The following is a 23603-nucleotide window of genomic DNA, read 5'->3' as shown; positions in this document are numbered from 1 at the left end:
TCCAACGAGTTTATGGAATCTGTGTTGGAAACCTGCTAGGAAATGATTTTCCAAAATGCCTTGTGTACCCTCCTAGAACGGCCGTCCCGGAAGAGTGTATTAAAGTTGTGGATGTTGCCACGTCGTTATTTAGAAGAGATGGGCCATACATCGCACAGCTCTTGGAAGGGAATTATTTCACCAATGCTGCAAGAAGCAGAATCACCACAAACCTTGAGCAGGAAGTCAGAGATTATGTTTACACCTTCATGTACCCTGAAGAGTACACTCTGACGGAAAGCATTGCTGCTTCTTGCAGCATTGGTGAAAGAGACTCCCATAGCAGCACAAGCGGCAACGAAGAACTCGACGACAGCGAAGATGAAGATGAGTGCCAGTGAAAGTTGCATTCGAAAATAAGTGTTAAATACTTCTTTTCAGTAGCTACAAATGCTTTTTGTCGCCAAACGTTTTTTTAAAGCAGAAGGAGAGTTTGTAATAAATTTGTATCCTGCCTTCTATATTTATTCTATAGCAATTTTTTTGATATTCAAACATTATGCCATTTTAAAGTTTTACTAAAATATTTCACATGAGCCCCCCTTTTTCCCTAATTTTTTGGGATGGCCCCCCCTCGAAAGCCATTTTTTTTCGCATGCCCCCCCCCAAATCCCACCAGCCCCCCCTACCTTATAAAAAATGAACGGTCCCTTATCACAGAACAATCACTGACATGAACACGACTATTTCGCATTTCGCATTCAAAACTAGCCTAGCATTTTTTAAATTCATGAAAGTGGAGTTAAAATACTTAAGGTTTGCGAATTCAAATGATGCGATCTTCAAGACAGATCTTGCGAGCTAAAAATGCAATGCATGATCATTTAAAATGCCTTGATTCTTCACAGAAAAAGTAGCTTGCGAATACAGGCGCCTATCATCGCTCGCGGCTGGGGGCACGTCCGCCGCAATCCCAGCTATCCTCTAGCAAACTGTTAAAAACAAATATAAAGAAATAAATATTATCAGAATCAACTAACACGTACTGTTGTCCCTGAAGTCTTACCGTTGCATTAAAATACTGAACTGTTGACCGTTTTATTCACTGATTAATTAAAAAACTGCAGAGGTGTTGGAAGGCGACGATTCCGGGGGCGGGGCATTTGTCCTCTTTCTTCGTCCCCACCCCGGGGCATTTAGACAACTCATGTGTCCCCACCCCGGGGAATTTGCCCATATTTTTAAAAAAATGCTAATGCCCGGGGGTTAGCCCGGGGGGGGGGGGATGGTCACTGCTGGAATTGACTGATGCATTATTTTCACCACCGCAAATTCCAGAGACCGTCCAAGTATCGATGGGAAAATCCAGCCAAATGCAGAGCTAACCTTTAAGCCGAACTTTGATGCATTGAACTCCAATATCGAATGTGTCAATGCCTTCGCTGTGAGTTCGGCTGAAGTTACAAATTCCACTCCCTGCTGGGCTCAGTAGGTGAGCTCAGTGGAGACAAACTTTAACTGTCCTGCCCCTCCCTCAAATCATTTTTCTGGAACTGCCAAAAGCTAGCAGACACGTGACCAGCCGCAACGAGGGTACTTTCTCGAGGGAAGAAGAGAGAGGACCCTGGGAACGAGGTTGCAAGCGGTGGGACTTACTTAGCTTTTGTCTGATGTAAACATTTTGTTTTGTTCCAATAAGTTTACATGGCCGCTGGCCACGTGAGTGAAAACGTTCTAAAGGTATGACATAAATGCCCACCCATAAAACGAATGAGTTAATTATCATATATATTGATATTATATATTTTTGTGTACCTTTCAAGTATATTATACAGTAATAAATGATTAAAACACTGCAACAAAACCCTACACAATTACAAGATTTTCTTAGTACACAATTGCTCCCATACAAAATGTTAAATTTCTAGCCCAATTATTTCAACTCTCTCATTCAAACATGACAAAATGGTCTCCTTGCCTTGCAAGTTTTGTAGGTCTATAATGCCAATGGGCGGTTATTCAAAACAGGACTCAAACAATTTAAAACCTAAACCTCTGAACATGCCCTTTAGATGAAAAAACTATCTTTGCAAATACAGGGACGAATTCCCTTTAACTCCTCTTCCAACGATGATAAGCATTGGAATTATTTTAAGGCCATTTACCCCAGTGAGAAAAACTGATACAAGCATAGAGTAAGACTAGACTTCTCTCCTAAAGGAACACAAAGAGATCAATGCTCCTTTTTTTCCCAGCTGCAAAGGCTATGCGGGTAAAACCACCTCAAAAGTGAGAAAACAAACACTGAGAAAAGATTTTCATTACGACCAAAAGAAATAAATTTCTAACTTGACTTCTCTTATACATACATTTGCAGTACAACAAGATGCAATCACAGGAAATTTCTGTTTTAACCTAAGTCCCAAACTAAGGGTGAAACAGGCCAGGGAACTTCTGGATTGTACTTGTGCCACTTCCTTCCATTCACATTGTTACACACATCCACTCACATGTACTTTCTATACTCAAAAAGGAGTCTGAATTGAATTTCTACAAGTTTTGTTAACACTGACTTTAAGTTCCAAAGATCAACGTGCCGAAATTACACTCCACTATATCGGAAATACTGTACAATAAAAATAAAAGTGACTCACGACCATTGCCCTTAACTGAACAATGTTAAGGTTCCTGCACTGCAAGCCCCTCATACATGATTTGTATAACTGATATCAATTACCATGGTCCTATATGGCCTCCTTTGTCTCCCTCATAAGTAGGCTCAATAACAAAGAGCCGGGAAAATGTTCCAGCACCCTTATGACATGGGACACAACCTGGCTGATATGTCATCATGTTTTAATAAGTACACGTATGCCTGTATACAAACTTTACAAGGCAGTATTTATTTCTTGACATCTTGACACATTTTGATCAAATTTCATGAACTGTAATCCTCTTCTATCTTTGTGATCCTGTACTTCTCCCTCAAAATACTGGTTCTCTTTTGTTCTGTAGAATTTTTCCATCCAATTGATAAAATTATGTTTATTTGGTGACATTTGGCAAAAAGATCTTATGCAAGTTACAACAAAAACTTCATATACATGTACTGTAATCAGCCAGGACACTGCCCTTGTTAGAGAATGAATACCACACACAAACATGGACAACATAGAACCTTAATCAAAGGCAATTGTCCATTACAGATCTCATCTGGCATTTTTTCATTACTTACTTTGGTTTGACCATTATTCATTCTTAAGTTTTCAATTTTTTTTTTTACACAATATTTATGTATGAAAAGAGCCATCTAGAATACCAGAAGGTGACAGAAGTTCTAACAAAAATCCTCATCACAGGTTTGTGATCATTGACAAACCATCTTCTAGGTGTCGCAGTTTAAGCCACTGTAGTTGTATTGAAGTGTAGCGTACGAGCTGCTGGCCGGTAGCTGGCCAAGAACTGATGTGCTTGCTGTGTAAGCAACTGTTGATCAGGTGTTTTGCCACATGCTACTTGTTCCCATGCTGTGTCAAGCTGCTAAGATAAACAAAAACGGGAATATAGATACCAACAAAACAATTACAGCCACTCACATTGTCTCTAGACTAAGGACAGAATAATATTCTTGATTACACCAACTATAATCCAGTATTCTCATTTCTATACATGTACAATCGCAGTAACTACAAACAGGCTGTAACAGGCAAACTAATAATGGAATAGGAAAGAAGGGTGTATGTAATGATTTGTTCTCAGTCACATGCTTTGAGAACAAAAACAGCAATAATATTACCTTTGGTGTTGATTTCTGAGGAGTCTCTTGAAATCGCAATAAGCGCATAGGATGCCCTTTTCTTCGGTGTCGCTGAAATGAAAAGATGCCATGGTTAAATATTAAGTAAGGTTAGAATTTAGAATTAAGAATTTTTTAAATTGTACTTTATTATAGTTATAGGATTTTTAAATTGCACATATCTTTATTTACCAGGGCAACTTTGGATACCAGCTTCCTTGCTGAATTGGCTACCCTGGTACAATAGTTACTTTACTTACTAAGGTTGTAAACTGACAAGATTTGAGATTTGTATTGGGGAACTAAGGTAGGTTAAGTCCACACATGAGCCAAGTGGCTCATCAGGGCTGAGCTTATCCCTGTTTCTTAGCATGAAGCCACTAGGAGCATTTCTACTCCCCCCCTGGATGGGATGCTAGTCCATCACAGGGTTACCCCCAGCATAAAATTCGCTAGTACCCATTTATACACCTGGGTGGAGAGAGGCACTGTGAGAGTAAAATGTTTTGCCAAGACCGCAACGCATGTCCCCGGCCAGGGCTTGAACCCAGACCGCTCAATCTGGAGGCCAGCGCACCACCCACAAATTACAAAGACAACAAAACTTTCAAAACCAGAAACAAACAAAATGAAACAAAATCTACCAATCACACCCTACCGATGTGGTTCATGTAAACATCTGTTTCCTGAGAGGTTCACTAAGATAAGTGATGGTAGGGAAACAAGGAACCATTGATTGAGTAGACTTGGTGTGTTAATGAAGGGTGCAGTAATTTTTAGTTCCTATTCAGGCTAAACTAATATTTATATATCATCATAAGTTGTGCTTATTTCCAACATAAATGTTGCTGCAATTCTAAGAAACTGTTTCCCTGCATGCAGACATCCCTCACGTGTAGGAGACTTCTGCATCCACTTCAGCAGGGGTTTCATTAAGGGCTGGGCAGTGGGCAAATTGACCAGCTGTGTGGATGACCATCTATAGGAAAGGTTTTCTTATAAAGAAGTTCAGTTTAAGAAGTTTTTCCCGCCTGTGAAAACCATTAACCCTCCTGCTGAAAATGTTAATGAAACCCCTGCTTAAGGCTACGAATCTGATGCCACATCAAGACAATAAACACTAGTTTATCACACTGTTACTTCCCAACACTTGTTGCCTCACAATGCATTGAATTTATAACAAGGAAATAGATGCTTATCATTTCTTTTAAACAAGGTATGGCATTTTAAGCGTTACTTAATAACATACTGAAGTCTAAAGTAAACACTTGAGAGCCACAAGTCACCCGGATATCCACAGCACTAGGACATAAGAAATGTTCAACGCGTGTAGTTTGTGCTGCGTTTTTTCCACTTACTACAGTTTCAGATGGCACAGAACAGGGTGTGACGAAGGGGTTGTGCTGGCCAAAGATCTCTGAGGGCTTGATGAGGGATGAATCCTTGCATGATGAGGGTACAACTGATGTATGCACAACACTCAAATCCTCCTGAAAACAAGAGCATGTATTAGAATAATTCTCTCAACTTATAGAAACTGACTCGTGAAAGTTTGGAAGAACACAAAAATGTTGAAGAAACACTTGCTTGACGGAGCGTGTTCCCAGAGCATTTCTTGTTGTCCCAAACTCCCACTCGTGTTTCCATGATTCGATAGAAACAGGGTACATGTTTTCTATTTCTTAATAATTATGTTCCTCATTGATGGGCAAGCCTAAGTTGGTCAAAATTAAGCTGCGCGGAAGCCGGTCTCGGCTACTCTTTCAGCGTTGAAATTAAGTGGGGCTATATTTCGGCCAGCAAGCTCGAAAACGAGCGATCAATTATTTTTCCCCTGACGAATTCAATGAAAACCAAGGTCATCACTGTTGAGTTGTGATGACAATAAAATCACAGAGCTACGGGCTGAAACTACAACAAAACTTTTAATGTCCAGTTCGGGTTTTGCCCTACAACAACTGCTGCGCCACGACGCACCACGGTACACGTGACTGCTAATCACATGACTATCGCCACGCGTGTCACGCCACAATCACGATTTAGTTTAGAGTCCCTGGGACTGGGAAATATGGTGCAAGTTCTTGGAAATCAAGCCTAAGTTAGTGAAAATCAAGCTGCGCGTAAGCCAGTCTCGGCTACTTTTTCAGTGTTGAAATTAAGTGGGGCTATATTTCGGCCAGCAAGCTCGAAACCGAGCGTTCAATTATTTTTCCCCTGGCGAATTATCTGAAACCCAAGTTCATCACGATTTAGTTTAGAGTCCCTGAGACTGGGAAATATCGTCCAAGTTTTTGGAACTCAAGCCGAAGTTGGTCACAATCAAGCTGCGTGTCAGTCGGGCTTGGCTACTTTTTCAGTGTTGAAATTAAGTGGGGCTATATTTCGGCCAGCAAGCTCGAAACCGAGCGTTCAATTATTTTTGCCCTAGCGATTTCACTGAAAACCAAGGTCATCACGATTTAGTTTAAATTCCCTGGGACTGCGAAATATCGTCCAAGTTCTTGGAAATCAAGTCTAAGGTTGTCAAAATCAAGCTGCGCGTAAGCCGGTCTCGGCTACTTTTTCAGTGCTGAAATTAAGTGGGGCTATATTTCGGCCAGCAAACTCGAAACCGAGCGTTCAATTATTTTTCCCCTGGCGATTTCACTGAAAACCAAGGTCCTCACGATTTATTTTAGAGTCCCTGGGACTAGGAAATATGGTCCAAGTTCTAGGAGATCAAGCCTAAGTTGGTCAAAATCAAGCTGCGCGTAAGCCGGTCTCGGCTACTTTTTCAGTGTTGAAATTAAGTGGCGTATATTTCGGCCAGCAAGCTCGAAACCGAACGTTCAATTATTTTTCCCCTTGCGATTTCACTGAAATCTAAGGTCATCACGATTTAGTTTAGAAAATTACTCTAAATGCTAGGTGGAGGAAATAATTGGAATAAAATGGCTTACTTTATGTTTGCATTGCTTTATTTTTATGTCTCTGGGTTTCTGGAGGTGGTTTAGAGCCATTTAGGCGAGTGTTACTTTCTGGGGGTTTGCTTCCCCTAAAGAGAAAGGAAACTTTGGAAGGCGACCTACTGGCCAGACGGCCCGCACTGAAAGCGCCATAAATTGCACAAAAATGTTCTAATCTCGTCAAAATTGCCTCATGGCAGCCTTCGTTAACTCTTCTTCCCATTCGCTTTTTCCCAAGGTTTCAAATAAGTTTACCTTAACCACCCGAGAATCGCTGGTTTTCCAGCTCTTGTTTTCCATTTTTGCTCCGTCTCGATCCGTAACCGATTATCTTGGCCACACGATTTGAATTTCGTGACAAAGTCGCCTCCAACCGTCGAGAGGCACGGGGTATTTTTTGATGCGGTTGGAGACAACTTTGTCACGATAGCCCGGTCGCTAAGCTAGAAATTCAAAAAAAAAAAAAAAAAAAACCTAAAACTGTGAGCCCAAAAATTATATCACGCACAAAATATGTCACACCTTGCCGAAATTTACCGCCTGTTTCCTAGACGCATTACCGCGGAGTTTGTCATTCCTATCTGTATATCCGTAGGTGTGTTCCTACGAAATGTAAACTCTTGTACGAGTTAGGTATATATATAGGCGCTTCGGTTGTATTGTTAAACTTGCTGACGAAGCGTGCGTTAGTCACACGAAACGCATAGGAGAAATAAAGAAGTTACACAAATACAGTTCGCAGAGTGCTGCTCACTAGTTAAGTTTTTATTAAATTGTTCTAGTCTTCGAGTCTTCATAACATGATGTGCTAAACATATCTCTCGTCTGGTTTATTGGTTTACCGCTACGACACACTGTATGAGGTACAAGAACTGGCAAACCTCCACTACATGAGCTGCATTGCTCCGATGGATTTCCTCATTCTCGATATTTGAGCCACTCTACCTTGTAAACTTCTCGTCGTCTTGCCCTACAAATTTTTCTTCTCGCCTGAAGACGAAAGCGTAGTCTGCTTTACGCGACTCAGCGCCGTTAGATCGACTGCGAATAGGTTACGAATAAGATCCGAAACGACTCTGCTCGCAGGGTAGCTGCGAAAGATCTTCTGAGAAATCGAGTTTTTTTTATTATGAAATACAAACGCACAACATGCGTGCAAACCATCGGAGGGGGTCTTATAACCGGAATTTTCCGGCATTTCCTTAATCTTCTTTCTTGCCCTCCCAACTTCACCCGTACATCGATTATTCACAATAGAACATGAAACCGTTGTCAAGTATCTTGTTCATCATGCGTTTTCAACTTCCGGTGGATTCATATGCCATCTAGAATAGTGTAAAAAGGTTTGAGTCACTAAAGGAGATGACTGTAGGGTTAAGGTGCGCGTCTGAATTGCAGTTGTTGTCAAAAAAAAAAAAAAAAAAAGTCGGTTTCCTAATAATTTTTAAATAACAAATCCAAACAAAGACAGAGTCAATTGGTAGCATCATTGCTACTTTTATTTATCTTTATCATAATCTAATATGTTATATAGCACTAAGTATGCTTTTAAACATCTATTAAATTTTCATATTGTACATTTAAAATGTATTATACCATCATTCAACCTAGGACCCTTTTCCCTTCGAAAGTGGAAGGACAGGCAAATACCTTGTGTTGGCCGGTACGTTCTGCTATGTCATTGGTCCCTTGATAATATAAACCAAATGAAGTAATTCAGTAAGAATAAATTTCGATGGAGAAAATGTTGGCGACGTCAACCACCAAAAAGATTTCTGCTCAATATTCTTTGAGGAAATTGGATTTGTTTTAGTTTATTTCTTGTTTGTTTGTTTTTGTTTGTTTGCATTTCACTGTTTTTTTCTCCATGGCTTTTCCCGCCCTTCCGAAACTTTAAAAGGAAAAGGCGGCCCCGGGACAAGTTTGAAGTGTTCTATTTGCGAACGGGAAACTCCCTTGAAATAAAGCGCCTCTTTACGTTCTAATATGCAGGAGCTTGTTATTTACATAAAGGATAAAGGTTAATCCGAGTAACTGCATTGTGATTAATTATATATAGGTAGCACATGCAAGGAAAATTAGCGATATTACATTTCGGTATTATTCTATACCATCGTCAGACTCAATTATACAAGGTTCATCGCCTGGTAGATTTACTAACTAATTGAACCAAATCGTTCTCTGCCGAGTCATGTAGACTATTAACTATTTGACACGTTGAGTGCTAGAAAATCGCAATACCATAATCGCACTCAAGATGGTATAACATGACTATAAATTAAATCGTCAATTAACTTAACATCAATTTTAGTCACCTACTCTTAAACTTAAGATATAGGCAATAAAACACCAGATGTACTTTTGTTCCTAGAGCACAGCGTCTTGTTTATTTTCCTTTAAACTACAATGAAATCGCGATTTCTCGAGCCCTCATTTTCTGAAAACTCCCGATAACTATAACCAAAACTCGTTTCCCACTCGTCACCCGAACACTCTACCTTTACCTCCGATTTCTCCAACAGTCCGATTTTTCGCTCTAATTTTCGTTTCCATTAGAGGTTCAAAAAATACGGATTCCATTGTATGTTCATCTGCTGTAGGTTAGACTTTCTCACGACGATAATTCTTTTGTTCTCTCATCGTGCTCGTTCATCTATAAAATGTGGGTTAATGTAATGTTTGAAAACAACAAAGCTGGACAGAGAAACTGGAATAGCTTTTTATAGTATCTGCATTACATGTCACGAAGAGGAACTGCAACTTGTCTTTGCTGCTGAGGTTGTTTGCGGAAGAGAGCAAGTAAAGCTGCTCTGTATTCTGGCATGCGGATAGTGTATAATATAGGATTTACTAGAGAGTTTGCATAAAATAAAACCAACAATGCAGAATTTAAATGAAAATCCACTGAAAAGGACAGAGACTGATATATTTTAAATTTAGTAATAGAAACGACATAACGGAATATAACGTATGGCAGGCACAACAGAAGAGATACAAAAGTCACAATTAACAATGTCATGGTCAGTTTTCTTTCTCTACTGGTTGCACCATGGTGTTGAGGCTTCCCTCCACAACGGACTTTAATAACAATGGACGTGTAAGAAACACAAATGATCAAAAGGGAAATTGCAAAAAATGTCACATATAAGTAAGCAAAGTAATATGATTCATCAAACCGTGCGAGAAGTATACAAGCTATTGTTACCAACCCAGATGAAACCCAAACAGCGGCAATTATTAATCGATATACCCGTTTTTTTAGCACACGATGCCTAAAAGGGAAGAAAGTCGCGTGCAACCGTTCTAAAGCGATGATGGCGATGTTCATAAACGAACCAAAGACGAATAACTTTCCTAGTACTATTAGAAAATAACCTGTCCAAAGTTCAAATGAATGCCCCTTCCACAGATTACAGAATACTCCAGGCCAATAGAACCGAAGAAAGACAACATCTCCTGCTACAAACATATCTATAACTGCCAAATTTATCACCAGGTACATGCTACGTTTCCGGAGATTACGGTTTCTTATAAACACAATTATCGTACAGAGGTTGAGTATAACTATAGCAACACACTCGACTAAGCATACAGTGATCCAAGGTATGCAGTCAGATAAAGACCGCATCTCAAAGCTCTGTCTTTTTCGTATTACTGTTAGAAGTAATTAATCGTCTGCCTGTGGAAGGAAATGAATTATTATTGCCAGGTTCTTTTTCTGCTTGTGTAAGACATGCAATTACCAGGGAAGAAAAGCTTGCATAAATGTGCAGATTTTATTTTCGAGAGCATGTGCTGTAATTCCTAGGCTTTCGAGGTGTTAAAAAGCAGTTTTTAATATGTTGCTTTCAATAATTAGGTCTGTTGTAGTGTTTAATATGTCTGTTGATATGTTTGTTTTCAATAATTTGATGTACGCCCTAAATACCGAAAGCTTATGCTTAAATTTCGGGGTCTTAAAGGAAGGGAATTTGGTTCTTATATATTTACAAGATTTCACTCCACAAAAATGTAGAAGTTGTGTAAAGATTAAATCAAGTTTGCTATTTCTTTGAATCAAAAAGAAAGCTTACTTTAACTTTAACAGGTTACAAAATTTACTGACAATATGAGATTGTCAGGAGTAGTTGAAAGAAATCTTTGCTATTGTAAACCAAATAAAGCGGTTATTACACAGCTCAGAGACGAGTACGGCACTCTATTCTGTCTTTCCTCTTCTCCGCAAACGTCGTTTAAATTCTTCGCCTTCAGAGTTATCTTTTCGCCCGATCAGCGTTGATGCCATCAATAGTGCTAGTTTTTCTTTGAAATGTTTTATTGGATAGCCTCTTCAATCGAATCAGAATCTGAATTAAAAATAACGATGCTGTTGTTTATCTTTTTCAGGCTAAAATGCTCCTGTTGTGACCGAAGATAAATTTGTAACATTGATGATATAATGCTGTTTAACTTGAACTAAGAATTTAAACCATTCACACCCCACAACGTGTAGATACGTCTAATCACGCACAAAGAACTAAGTAAAGCTTTTCCTGGCATTAGAATGTTCAAATGGACTTAATTATGAAACATTCTGGAAGAGAGAACATCCGTAACGTTGGGGAAACTCAACGGCAAAGGATAACAACAATATATTTTAGGTTAAGTATCAAAAAGTGAACAGCTCCCAGTTGGCTTGATGGTTCATATGATAGAGCGCTGCACCGGTATCACAAAGGTCACGGGTTCGAATCCCGTTCAAGCCTGTATCTGAATTTTTTCCAGGCTATGATTTCACAACTGCTTAAGTTGTGTGTTAAACTGTGATGGTCAATCATGTCTTTCTCCGCACTTGTATCAAAAGAACAGTTGAAACAACTCTCAAACTTACCTTAGTCGAGGCTCTCCATTTGAATTTCTCGTTGGAGAATAAATACACACTGTAAAGAAAATGATATAATAAGATAATTGATATAAAATAAAACGCAAATACGCGAGAAGTGACCGTCCTAACTGGCGTAGAATCGGTAAAATAATGTGGATAACGTATACACTAGATATATTGTATTTATTTTTTTGCAAGCTTTCTCAAAGAGTGATTGTTATAGCATTGTAAACACAAACATTATAAAGCTCAGCAGTAAACAATTAAAGTTCTTTCCAAACTTCAACGAAAACAGTTACCAGAACAAATACTGGGAAGATAAGTGAAAATAAGTTGAAACGCCTTCAACTTACCCAGTTGTAAACAAGATGCTCTCTCTGGGGAATCTTTGTGTTAAAAGATCTGATAAATTTTTGCTGTAAAGAGAAAGACGAGTTTAATAGTTAGAGCGAAAATCTATCTTACAAAAGTAATGCACCTCTATAAAAAGATAGACTGATATGGATAGAAGCAAATACTAGCGGCTAATAATGAGCAAGTGTTTTTGTGTTACGTTAAGTTTAATTTTCCATTTAATACAAATTGCTTTTTTCGGGATGTCTTGTCATCTATTTGTGAATAGCACAAGACGGGTAAAGAACCTAAATAAGTTAAGTTAGAAATAATTTAAAAATGGAAATATTTTCCTTTTCTCGAAGAAAAACGTTCCTTTCTGCTGATCCGACATAAATTTATAACATTGTTGAGAACACGTCACTACTGTTGCATGTAAGCGCCTCAATATTTTACAACAATTTTAGTGCAAGGGGGAGGTAAAACGCGTTGTATGGCGTTCAGATCTACTACATCACCATAACGTCTCTATATTCAATTAGCTGCACACAAAAAATAAATTCACTTTCCATGATATTAATCTGTTTTGAGTGACAGTGGACATTATCATCCATTTGGCATAGACTTCAACCCACCTTGATAGGAAACTTTAGATCCTGGTAAATAGACTCAGTGTAAATGAAAACCAGTCAAACTTCAAAGAGAGATATAATATTGGCCTAATAAAAAAAATGACAAATATAATTGAAAACTAAGTGTTAAAATTCTATGACGCTAAATAACTATTGACTTAAATAATGTTGGTGAATTTCCATCTTGGACTGTCTAGAAAACATACATTGGCATCTAGATAAGTTAAATACCATTTTTATTTTGCTTCTTAATCTAAAAACAAAAGAATTTCTATAGAAACTCCATAAAAACGTTCAAAGAAAAAACATACAATGAGCGAATGTAACAATCACAGACTTAAAACATTTCTCGCACAAAACGTTTCTCTCCATGCTGGTGTTAAAACAGTACTTAAACTTAACGTTCTACAGATTTGTAATGAGAAACTTCTTGGCAAAGCATTTGTTGTGTTGCTTCGCGAATGATATCATTTGTTATGGTGATGACCATCTGAAGTTCTCATTCATTTGTGTTAAAGAAGGCAACAGCCTTTTTCGGAAATTGCGCTAAGGTTCGGTCTAAACATTCGCTGTTAAAGTAGCACACGTCTCTTGTCAATAATTCTCCACCTCACCGAATTCCCTTTTTTACTGACATCTAAAATACCACGCCTGAAGTTAAGACTTATTAAACTACGCCCACCAACATTCGTCGCTGCTTGATCTTCTTGATGCTTTTCGTCTTCAAAAAATCGTTCGTTTCGGTTGTTAAAACAATATTAGCCAAGAATGAAGCATACTTTTACTCTTTGAATACTCCTCCTCACCAAATTAAATTCTTCTTTATTATTAAAATTATTTTCTTTATTTATGACTGAACTGTAAGAACGTTTGCCGACTGAACGCCGTGAAGCTTTAGCCAAACGTAGACCGGTTTACTTTGCTTGTACAAAACGGATTTCGGGGCTTAACTATTCTGCCGATGGACTTTTTTATTAACAAAAAATGCAAAATATTCAAAATTTCTTTTCCTTTAACACTTCCTTTCAGCTGCCTTAGAAGTTAAAAGTTATTCAGGGATATCAAAGGCTCTAATTTTACTTAGGCGAATTACCAACTCTCTATTCAGTGCCGACTATTATATTGTGGTGGCCCTGAATAATAGTTTTTCACTGTTATCCGGTAGCTGTCTCCCTTTCAGAAAACCTTGAGTCTACTGCCTCGAAGACTGTCTTTTTGACTCAAAATAAAACCGTGTTCTAGTTAAAACTAACTTTGCTTTAAAATATAGAAGTGACATGTATTCACCGAGAATTGTTTACAAAATTTCCTTGGCTGACTTTGCACTTAAATATAATGATTTTGAAAAGCTCTCATTATAGTATTGGGCATTTCTATTTTTTCTTGATGTTTTTTTCGCCACTAAACAGGATATACCTACAATAACAATTATCAGTAAAAATTCAGTGTGTGTCTTTAACCTACCTTGCCAATAGGAAACTTCAGTTCCTGGTGAGTGGGTCTTACAAGCAGCTCAGCAATGGAAAACAGTCACCTTGCAAAGACATCATTTGGTTGAGCATAAAAAATTGACGATTTTGCCTCCACTTATGTGATATTGAATAGTGGAAAGTTAAATAATTGTTGACGAAAAATTGATGCATCTTAAGTTTAAGAAGGTGAGGACAATGCAACTCTGCTCTAAAATACTGCTACCCGATTGCACAACCTCAAGAAGTAACCCGGCTATTACGAGTTCAGTTCAGTATTTTTCTTGATCTAACCTGAGAATATTGAAATGTAGAAACCTTCCGTTCTTTTAAATAATTCGAATGAATAATTTATTTTAGATTTCGCGCTATGTGCAAAAACCGAAACGTTCAAAACTCTTGCAACAGTTGAGAGATTAAAGGTTAAAGGGAATTAATTTTGTCTCAGGTCTCTGAGCTAAGCGCTAGCCTTAATGTTTCATTTTGAATTGATGCCTGTTCGTGACTGTACTTTATGGTTCAACATTAGAGCTCGACGACGAATCTGTGTCAAGAAAAAAAAAATACAGGCAGGTCTTTTTACGTAACTAACTGTGGATCATTGAATGTAGCTTATTTTATTTCCAATAATACTCGACTCGTTAAATTTTCTCCTTTCGGCAGCCTCAGACTATATGACGCTTGATTTTAACATCGAACTTTACCCAGGTTTTTTCTCCGCTTAATCTTCCTGAATGTTTGTCTTTGTTTAAAAGGCCCTTTCAACTGAAAGTTACAGACCTCGATAATTTTTTAAATGCTGCAACCCGGAATTTATACAACAGTTTAAGCCCAGCTTTGTCGTCGTTTCTTTGGCCTATAATTGTTCTCATCATTTAAGGGATAGCTATAACTTTCTTGTTTTCGGCGGTGAAGGAAAATTAAATTTTCTCCTTTCGGCAGCCTCAGACTATATGACGCTTGATTTTAACATCGAACTTTACCCAGGTTTTTTCTCCGCTTAATCTTCCTGAATGTTTGTCTTTGTTTAAAAGGCCCTTTCAACTGAAAGTTACAGACCTCGATAATTTTCTAAATGCTGCAACCCGGAATTTATACAACAGTTTAAGCCCAGCTTTGTCGTCGTTTCTTTGGCCTATAATTGTTCTCATCATTTAAGGGATAGCTATAACTTTCTTGTTTTCGGCGGTGAAGGAAAATGTTGCGAAAGATTCCTTTATAATATTTAGGGCTACAGCCTAGGCGAATTTGATGTAAACCTGTATTTGAAACTTTAAAGTTTTGAATTTCTAATTATTGGAACGCCCGCAATACCATGCTCAATTTTGTAGCAGCTTGGAAGAGTTCAATTAATCGAGAGGTTCAGCTGTTTCTCTATTTCTGTAAAGAACTGCATAAAATATTTGCCCTTACCAACAGATCACAGAAGACTTGCCATTCGAATTCTGTTGTGTGTTTTCAGATATTGGACAGTTAAGCGAGACGTAAACTTAAAGCTCTCTCCAAAACAGTATAATAACTGTAACGGAGAAGAGACGCGTCCCACTAACTGTAATGTTTTTAACATGGGCCGCTTTTAATTCATAAGACTTCATTTTGACTGGTATATTGCCACTGCACATGTCTGCTTTAACAGTATTCAAAGAAAAAAGAAATAGTGGAAACGAATTAACTCAAAAGTGAATGTAAAACTTTCTCTCGGTTTCTACTTTGAATTTAATACGATATTCTTAGCAGCAACCATGGGCCAAATTGTTTGACTATTACAGTGTAATAAAAAGAACCAGGAAAAAAGTTTAGAAAGTCATTAAGCCTACCTTGTGAAGAAGAAACTTCTTAGTGATTGGTCTCAGAGCTAAAGAGAACAGTTACTGCAAACTATAAGATGAAACTCATTTTACGTAATTAAGTAGGAGAATTAAATGTAAACAATATGTCAAAATGCTCTGGCCTTGAATAGCAATTAGTTGAATATTTTTCCGTTTCGCTTTTCAGCTGTCTGAGACAAAAAGACAAAGATCACGCTTCAAATTGAATTTTCCGCACGAGAACTTTACACTACATATTTAAGAGGCGATATCTGTGGTAAAAAAAAAAGTATCTGACTCTCTAAACTGCGTTGCTAATAAAAACAAAAAAACAAACAGCATTATCGGGAAGTTGATTGAACGTCCAAGACGGGAGAACAGTAAAATTGCATTAATTCTGAACTTAATATCTTCGTGTAAACAATATGTCGATATGCTATGCTGTTGAATAACAATTGACTGAACTGTCTGAACTCAAGAAACAAACGTCACACTACTGACGTAACTAAAACATGCTGGCAGGGCATGAAATATAAAAACAATAAAGTTCAGTCCTGTAACATTGGTCCATGTTTTACCAGACCTATTCTACTTAATTCTTTTTATAATTTTGTGGTTATATATCTTAGCGAATTGGCAAAAACATGTCCGCCAGGTTTTCGCCTGGATTCGGGCGAAGCCCGAATCCAGGCTAAGCCAGCGACCTTAAACCTAGGGAGGACTCCGTCAAGGCTAGGCTGGGCACATGTCCCAATGACTGGCCTATCTGCTGGTGGCTTGCTGGGGACCAGCTGTCAAAAGCAGGGGGGAGGGGAGGGTGTCTTTTACTGACACCCTGAACTAGCTAGAACTTGAGTTTTCAGTGTTAAATAAGCTTGATGTTGACTGTGTTTCTGGGTATTTTACCCAGTTTTTTGACCTTGCTTGAGGCGTCTGTGTTGACATGGGACCTTGCTGGAGTGGTCCACGCCACGGGCATGCGTGATTGGCCAATCTCCTAGGCAGGGGGTTGGTCAGAGGACTTCTGGCCGCTGGGACTGTCTTTGAGCCAATGCGGGCATGTTTTTGCGAATTCGGTTAGATATATGTTGTATTTGATGTTCTTAGAATTTGTTTATTTGTTCAGTATCAATGACTTCCGCCCAGATCATCTCAATAGTCAACGCGGACAGACAACGTCTCCAACTTGGAAGACGCCAATTTCGTTTCGACTTCCTTTCAGCTGTTTCTAAAGAAGTTAATACTTTAAAATTCTCATTTCGACTGATGTGCGAAGAACGATGTTAGATTTGTACAAATATTTTGATGCACCGAAAATTTGCACCAAAAATTCACCTTTCTTGTATATTTATATTTTCACGATTTTCCAAGCAATAATACGGCTTTTCGAGTGCATCTTTAACTCGATATATGCACCGCTAAAAGCCTGAACCAATTCTTTTACAGCAAGCGACAACAACTTGGGAGCTAAATCATGTTTCATTCGTGAAGAGGATAAGATTATTAGTAAGTAAATAAGGTTAAGTTCAATTTTTCCTCGAGTTGATATTTGGTTCAGTATTTTGAGCAAAAAGTCGGTTATTACATACTTCATACGTGGCCTGTCAATTAAACAATTGTTTAATGTTTAGCGTGTGTATATCGTGTTATGAATACACCCGGGAAGTTTGAAGGGCACGAGAGAAGCGTAAGAGTTGCATTCACCTGCGCATCGAGCAACTTTAACTTCTTGAGTGCTCTCCAAACTTCCCAAGTACATCCATAACTCGATATACACACAGTTAAAAGCATGCAATAATTTTTGATAACATATAGTCGACAACAGCTTGGGCGCTAAAACGTCTTTTATTTGTGATTGACTACAGTACAGAGTTGTCAAAATGCACGGTGAAGGAAAACATAGGATCCAGTTGGCTGGAGAAAAAATGGCCACAATCATTTCAGCGACAGTGGAACGAAAAAGTTTCATCTGGTTTCTAAAATTGTTAATGAAAAAAATCTGGTTCTTCGAATTAATAAAAATGTAGGAAAACAAGCTCCAAATACTCAAGTTTGTCTTAGCTTGGTAAAAGTCAAAGGACCAAAGTAGTGTTTAGATTGTTCAGAATGATGTCCACATTGTCGAAATTTCAACTAAAAGAACCGCAGCTTAAATGAAACTACGATTGAAATTGGGAGAAGAGATTTGCTAGCGTCGCTATCGCTCAAGGGAAGGTGGGTGGAGCAACTCGCTTTAATTTTACCTTTGAGTAGAGAAGACTTGCAACGGGCGTATATAGGGTCTTGGTAATCTCCCAGGGAACCTAAATAACCAAATCGGTGTTTGCCGCTTTGATAAATCAGGTCATGAAATGACTTTTACGCGAACGAGGAAAGTAAACTACCTTATTGTAGGAAATTAACGATGCACTTTATTAAGCGATTTTCGCGTTAATTTAATGCATCTTAAGAGGGAATGTCTACTAAGACCAAGCCATTTCGGAACTATGTGGCACATGATGAAAAATCAAAATTTTTCATATTTCGCCCAGAGATGGTCTAGCCTATGGTAAGCCCAGAAACGTGGTGGTTTTTATTTTCTTAAATAGTTTTCAAACCCGCCAAAAAAAAACACAAATTAGTTACGGCCCACGTCTGGTCAAAAACACGCAAAATTTAGTGACTCATAAACTGTATTCCCGAATGGCGGCCCTCCTGGGGCGAGCGAGCGGTCAAACGCGAAAACGAGGCGTTGTAGGATAAAAATTACAGATGACCGGAAAAGTGACTGGGTTGACATGTCTGTTTTGCTTTGTGAGGATGATATTCCTGGTCCATTTCTCTGGCAGAAACCCAGAAGGGCTAAAAACTGAAGAGTTACGTTTTTGGCTTAAATGCGGAAACAATTCAGCGAAAGGATTGCGGACAAAAGCTCAACTTGTTAAAGTCGCACTATGACGAAAATCGTACCTTTCCTATCGCAGCCATTTTAAAACATAAACAAGTAGCCTGTGTGAGAAGAAAAATGCTGTTTGCTATATTCAAATATCTCCTTTCGTTCCAGAGATATTCAAGTTTTTGAAATATTGTAATTTCATATAAAGTATCTTGTTACCACGAAAAGTAATTGTGTAATTAGAGTACAATGTAAAGTAAGATTCGTATTATCAGTTGTGTAGGCAGAGCATCTGTAGTAGTTGTTGTGTGTAATCGTAGTGTTAGTAGTAATCGTAGTGTAAGTAACGGTCGTATTGTAAGTAAGGTCAATAGTGGCGTAAGTGATATTAGTATTGTAAGTAATGTCAGTATTGTAGATAATGTTAGTATTGTAAGAAGTCTTAGTAGTGTAAGCAATGTTAATATTGTATGCAATAGTAAAAAAAAAAAAAAAAAGTTTTTGAAATATGCAAATTAGCCCAGTGATGATGTCATTGACTCAACCAAATTTTGATCAAATATGATGAAAAAAGATATCTCAGCCAATTTGCATCAGAAATGTTTGATTCTTTGCAGTAAGATTCTACTAAATATGCTCCACGATATGAGCTTAACAGTTTGGTTACCACGGCAACATACTGGGTTCCAGACCTCCCCAATATTAAAGGCATTTCTGGCCACCTTTGGCATTCCATTTTGATATTTGCGAATGGTGCCTCATATGCTTGATCCAGCAAGCATATAAATATGTTAGCCCAAGTTTGTGGCCTTGTTTAATGTTTTGCAAACTGAAAATCACTAACATATCGAAATCAAGTGGGTGGGGACTGGAAAAGAGTGAGTTGCCATGGGAATAGAATTTTTTATAGCCGTAGGTGTGTTCCCTATAGAACTATTAGTCTACCAAGTTTCAATGGTCTTCGCTGCAAATCGACCAAGATAGTTCTATTTATATACAGTGGAACCTCGATTTAACAAACTTCTATTTAACAAAGTCCTCGATATAACGAACGACATTCTATGTCCCGGCCAAAGTTACAGTAAAATGTACGGAATAGAACCTCGATATAACGAATTCTTCGATATAACGAACATAATCCGGAAGCCCAAACGTAAAACCTACCTCGATATAACGAATTACAATGTCAACATGCGACAGAAAATAAACGCTGAACAGATCAACAGTCATCAAATCCTTGTAATCCTTATGGTAAAGAGACAGCAACCTTTCAGTCAACAGCTTATTCTATGTCATAGACATTGGCACTAAAGTGTTTTGACATCAATTAACTTCTGCTCTATCTTCTTTGAAATCTGGAAATGTTGGGTAGTGCAACATAACAACACTAAAGCCCGTTTCCTTGTTTACTAGACAATTGTATAACCTCTATGTTGCAAGATTTTTAAATCGTTACTCCCCCCCACCAAGTGTCGTTCTTTTGTAAACAAAAGCTGCGCGTCTCCTCAAAAGTGAAAATAATTGATACCGAAAGCCACCATGCTTAATGAATTGCATCTCAAAACGCGGCACTTCTGAGTGACGAAAATTGCATTGAATTGCGTGACAGAAGTCACCTGCGTTACAAATCAGTCATTAACTATGACCTCGATATAACGAACATTTTGGTCCTTTCCCCTCAAGTTCGTTATATCGAGGTTTTCGATATAACAAACTCTCGATTTAACGAACAAATTTGGCCGGTCCCCAGCGACTTCGTTAAATTGAGGTTCCACTGTACTTGATATAAAATTGGGTTGAGTGTATGACGTCATTAGTGGTCTCATTTGCATATTTTACACAGTTTTCAAACTTAAATATCTCCAGAACTAATGCAGATATTTGCAAACGGTAAACGGCGTTTTTATTCTTTCATGGAATTCTATGTGATACACCTAAAAAATAAAGGGGGAAAAATTTGATTATAGTACCACTTCATAACGAGCCAGACGTTCTTAGCAACCAAAAAACAGACCTGGGATCCCGTGGAGATGTCCTAGTCCTACAATTCCACGGGATATCCAGTGGCTTACAACATTCCAGTGTAATCATATCCCTGTCAGTGATCGTTTATGTTCCACAAAACGCGTCAAGTTTTGCACGAATGTGTCATAACCCTAAAGTGTGAAATTATATTTACTGTAAGACAATTCCATTGTGTGAGAAAGATACAAAACATTTTAATAGCCGGCGATACGGGAAATCGCGCGACTGACGTGAAGAATTTGGATTAAAAGAAAAAATAACGTTGAAACAATGTGTTTTCTAGGTTGGGGCGCAAACGCCAGTTCAAAACTTAGACTTTTTGATACATTTCTTACTCTTGTAAAGCTACGGAGCACGTATAGATGAAACGTTTTCGCTAATCTCAGTTATCACTGTTATTCTGTAAGCGAAGTGACTATGCCCAGCAGCCCAGAAATGCCCGAGAGTCAGAAATTTTCTCAGATTTTCCGCGGAAAGCCTGATTGAAACCTGTTTAGGGTATTCTCTGTATACATGTTTGTTGCTTAGCGATTCCAAAAATAATCTGAATTTTCTAGTATTCGAATTCGAAGATCATGTGCACCGACACTTTGAAAATCAGTTAATGTTATGGGCAGTCAGGAAATTATCTCAAAAATTATGTCAAAGCTCTTAAGAGCGATAGAAATCTCGAGTACATGATGTAATTCTTTACGAGAAATGCCGAGCGATTCTGGAAACAGCACGACGGAAAAATCACTATCACGATTTTGTTACATATCCCGAAGCACTCAGCAACTGTATTGCATGGACTTCAGCCTGGATGAACCAGAAAAGGATATGTAACATGTTCCTATAATGTCACGCACGACGGTAAAATCACTATGACGATTTTGTTACATATCCCGAAGCGCTCAGCAACTGTATTGCATGGACTTCAGCCTGAATGAACCAGAAAGGATATGTAACATGTTCCTATAATGTCACGCACGACGGAAAAATCAATATCACGATTTTGTTACATATCCCGAAGCGCTCAGCAACTGTATTGCATGGACTTCAGCCTGAATGAACCAGAAAGGATATGTAACATGTTCCTATAATGTCACGCACGACGGAAAAATCAATATCACGATTTTGTTACATATCCCGAAGCACTCAGCAACGGTATTGCATGGACTTCAGCCTGGATGAACCAGAAAAGGATATGTAACATGTCCCTATAATTTCACGCACAACGGAAAAATAACTATGGCGATTTTGTTACATATCCCGAAGCGCTCAGCAACTGTATTGCATGGACTTCAGCCTGGATGAACCAGAAAGGATATGTAACATGTTCCCATAATGTCACGCACGACGGAAAAAATAACTATAACGATTTTGTTACATATCCCGAAGTACTCAGCAACGGTATTGCATGGACTTCAGCCTGGATGAACCAGAAAGGATATGTAACATGTTCCTATAATGTCACGCACAACGGGAAAATAACTATGGCGATTTTGTTACATATCCCGAAGCACTCAGCAACTGTATTGCATGGACTTCAGCCTGGATGAACCAGAAAGGATATGTAACATGTTCCTATAATGTCATGCACGACGGAAAAATCACTATGACGATTTTGTTACATATCCCGAAGTACTTAGCAACTGTATTGCATGGACTTCAGCCTGGGTGAACCAGAAAAGGATATGTAACATTTTTCTATAATGTCATGCACGACGGAAAAATAACTGTGACGATGTATTTTGTTACATATCCCGAAGCGCTCAGCAACTGTATTGCATGGACTTCAGCCTGGTTGAACCAGAAAAGGATATGTAACATGTTCCTATAATGTCATGCACGACGGAAAAATAACTATGACGATTTTTTTACATATCCCGAAGTACTCAGCAACTGTATTGCATGGACTTCAGCCTTGGTGAACCAGAAAAGGATAAGTAACATGTTCCTATAATGTCACGTACGACGGAAAAATCAATATCACGATTTTGTTACATATCCCGAAGCGCTCAGCAACTGTATTGCATGGACTTCAGCCTGGGTGAACCAGAAAAGGATATGCAACATGTTCCTATAATGTCACGCACGACGGAAAAATAACTATGACGATTTTGTTACATATCCCGAAGCGCTCAGCAACTGTATTGCATGGACTTCAGCCTGGATGAACCAGAAGAGGATATGTAACATTTTCCTATAATGTCACGCACGACGGAAAAATAACTATGACGATTTTTTTACATATCCCGAAGCGCTCAGCAACTGTATTGCATGGACTTCAGCCTGGGTGAACCAGAAAAGGATATGTAACGTGTTCCTATAATGTCATGCACGACGGAAAAATAACTATGACGATTTTTTTTACATATCCCGAAGTACTCAGCAACTGTATTGCATGGACTTCAGCCTTGGTGAACCAGAAAAGGATATGTAACATGTTCCTATAATGTCATGCACGACGGAAAAATAACTATGACGATTTTTTTTACATATCCCGAAGTACTCAGCAACTGTATTGCATGGACTTCAGCTTGGATGAACAAAAAAGGATATGTCACATGTTCGTATGATATGAACGAGCGAGGGAAAAATGACGATTTTGTTGTTGTTTTTGTTTCTTATAGTGTCACGCATTACTGAAAAATTATGTGATTTTTGTAAAATATCCTGTAGCACTCGGTAACGTAGAAATACTACGAGGACGTTTGCGTGGGAAAACCAGAGCGGATTTATAATATGTGGCTACATGGTGATTTTACTATATATCTGGATTCGTCTTTCAGAAAACTGGTGTACCATGGACTTCAGTCTAGGGTCTAACCCACGGATGAAAATAGTGATTTAACATTTTAGTAGCTATCTAGTCCCCATACAATCTAAAAGCAT

At 38.4% G+C, this 23603-nt stretch overlaps 2 protein-coding genes across 2 annotated transcripts; both read right to left on the bottom strand.

Annotated features, from left to right (window-relative positions):
• Nucleotides 1–2818: 2818 nt before the first annotated feature.
• LOC149097943 (uncharacterized) lies at nucleotides 2819–9300 on the bottom strand. The gene is made up of 4 exons (XM_089278005.1): nucleotides 9225–9300; nucleotides 5134–5297; nucleotides 3776–3847; nucleotides 2819–3519 (listed from the first exon to the last, which is right to left on the bottom strand). Exons 1-4 carry the CDS (start codon nucleotides 9298–9300, stop codon nucleotides 3379–3381), a joined length of 453 nt encoding a protein of 150 aa, XP_089134131.1. The 3' UTR covers nucleotides 2819–3378.
• LOC149097942 (somatostatin receptor type 5-like) lies at nucleotides 8189–21889 on the bottom strand. Its single transcript, XM_089277529.1, has 6 exons — nucleotides 15836–21889; nucleotides 14014–14083; nucleotides 12553–12636; nucleotides 11938–12000; nucleotides 11591–11639; nucleotides 8189–10399 (listed from the first exon to the last, which is right to left on the bottom strand). The coding sequence occupies exon 6, from the start codon at nucleotides 10346–10348 to the stop codon at nucleotides 9455–9457; it is 894 nt and encodes a 297-aa protein (XP_089133655.1). The 5' UTR covers nucleotides 10349–10399; nucleotides 11591–11639; nucleotides 11938–12000; nucleotides 12553–12636; nucleotides 14014–14083; nucleotides 15836–21889; the 3' UTR covers nucleotides 8189–9454.
• Nucleotides 21890–23603: the final 1714 nt, after the last annotated feature.

This window comes from Orbicella faveolata, unplaced genomic scaffold (genome assembly GCF_042242905.1).
Source record: "Orbicella faveolata isolate gen_17 unplaced genomic scaffold, um_ofav_v1 contig_46, whole genome shotgun sequence".
Classification (NCBI taxonomy): Eukaryota; Metazoa; Cnidaria; class Anthozoa; order Scleractinia; family Merulinidae; genus Orbicella; species Orbicella faveolata.
The sequence above is the reverse complement of the archived record's forward strand: the minus strand, read 5'-3'. Positions and strand labels throughout refer to the sequence as shown.

Bases quoted from the DNA above. Each gene is read 5' to 3' on its own strand.
- LOC149097943 (XM_089278005.1), bottom strand. From the start codon at position 9,300: ATGGAATCCGTATTTTTTGAACCTCTAATGGAAACGAAAATTAGAGCG. The intron at 5,298-9,224 runs GTAAAGGTAGAG...CTATAAGTTGAG, and splicing joins GACTGTTGGAGAAATCGGAG to AGAATTATTCTAATACATGC. The intron at 3,520-3,775 runs GTAATATTATTG...TGTTTATCTTAG, and splicing joins CTCAGAAATCAACACCAAAG to CAGCTTGACACAGCATGGGA.
- LOC149097942 (XM_089277529.1), bottom strand. From the start codon at position 10,348: ATGCGGTCTTTATCTGACTGCATACCTTGGATCACTGTATGCTTAGTC.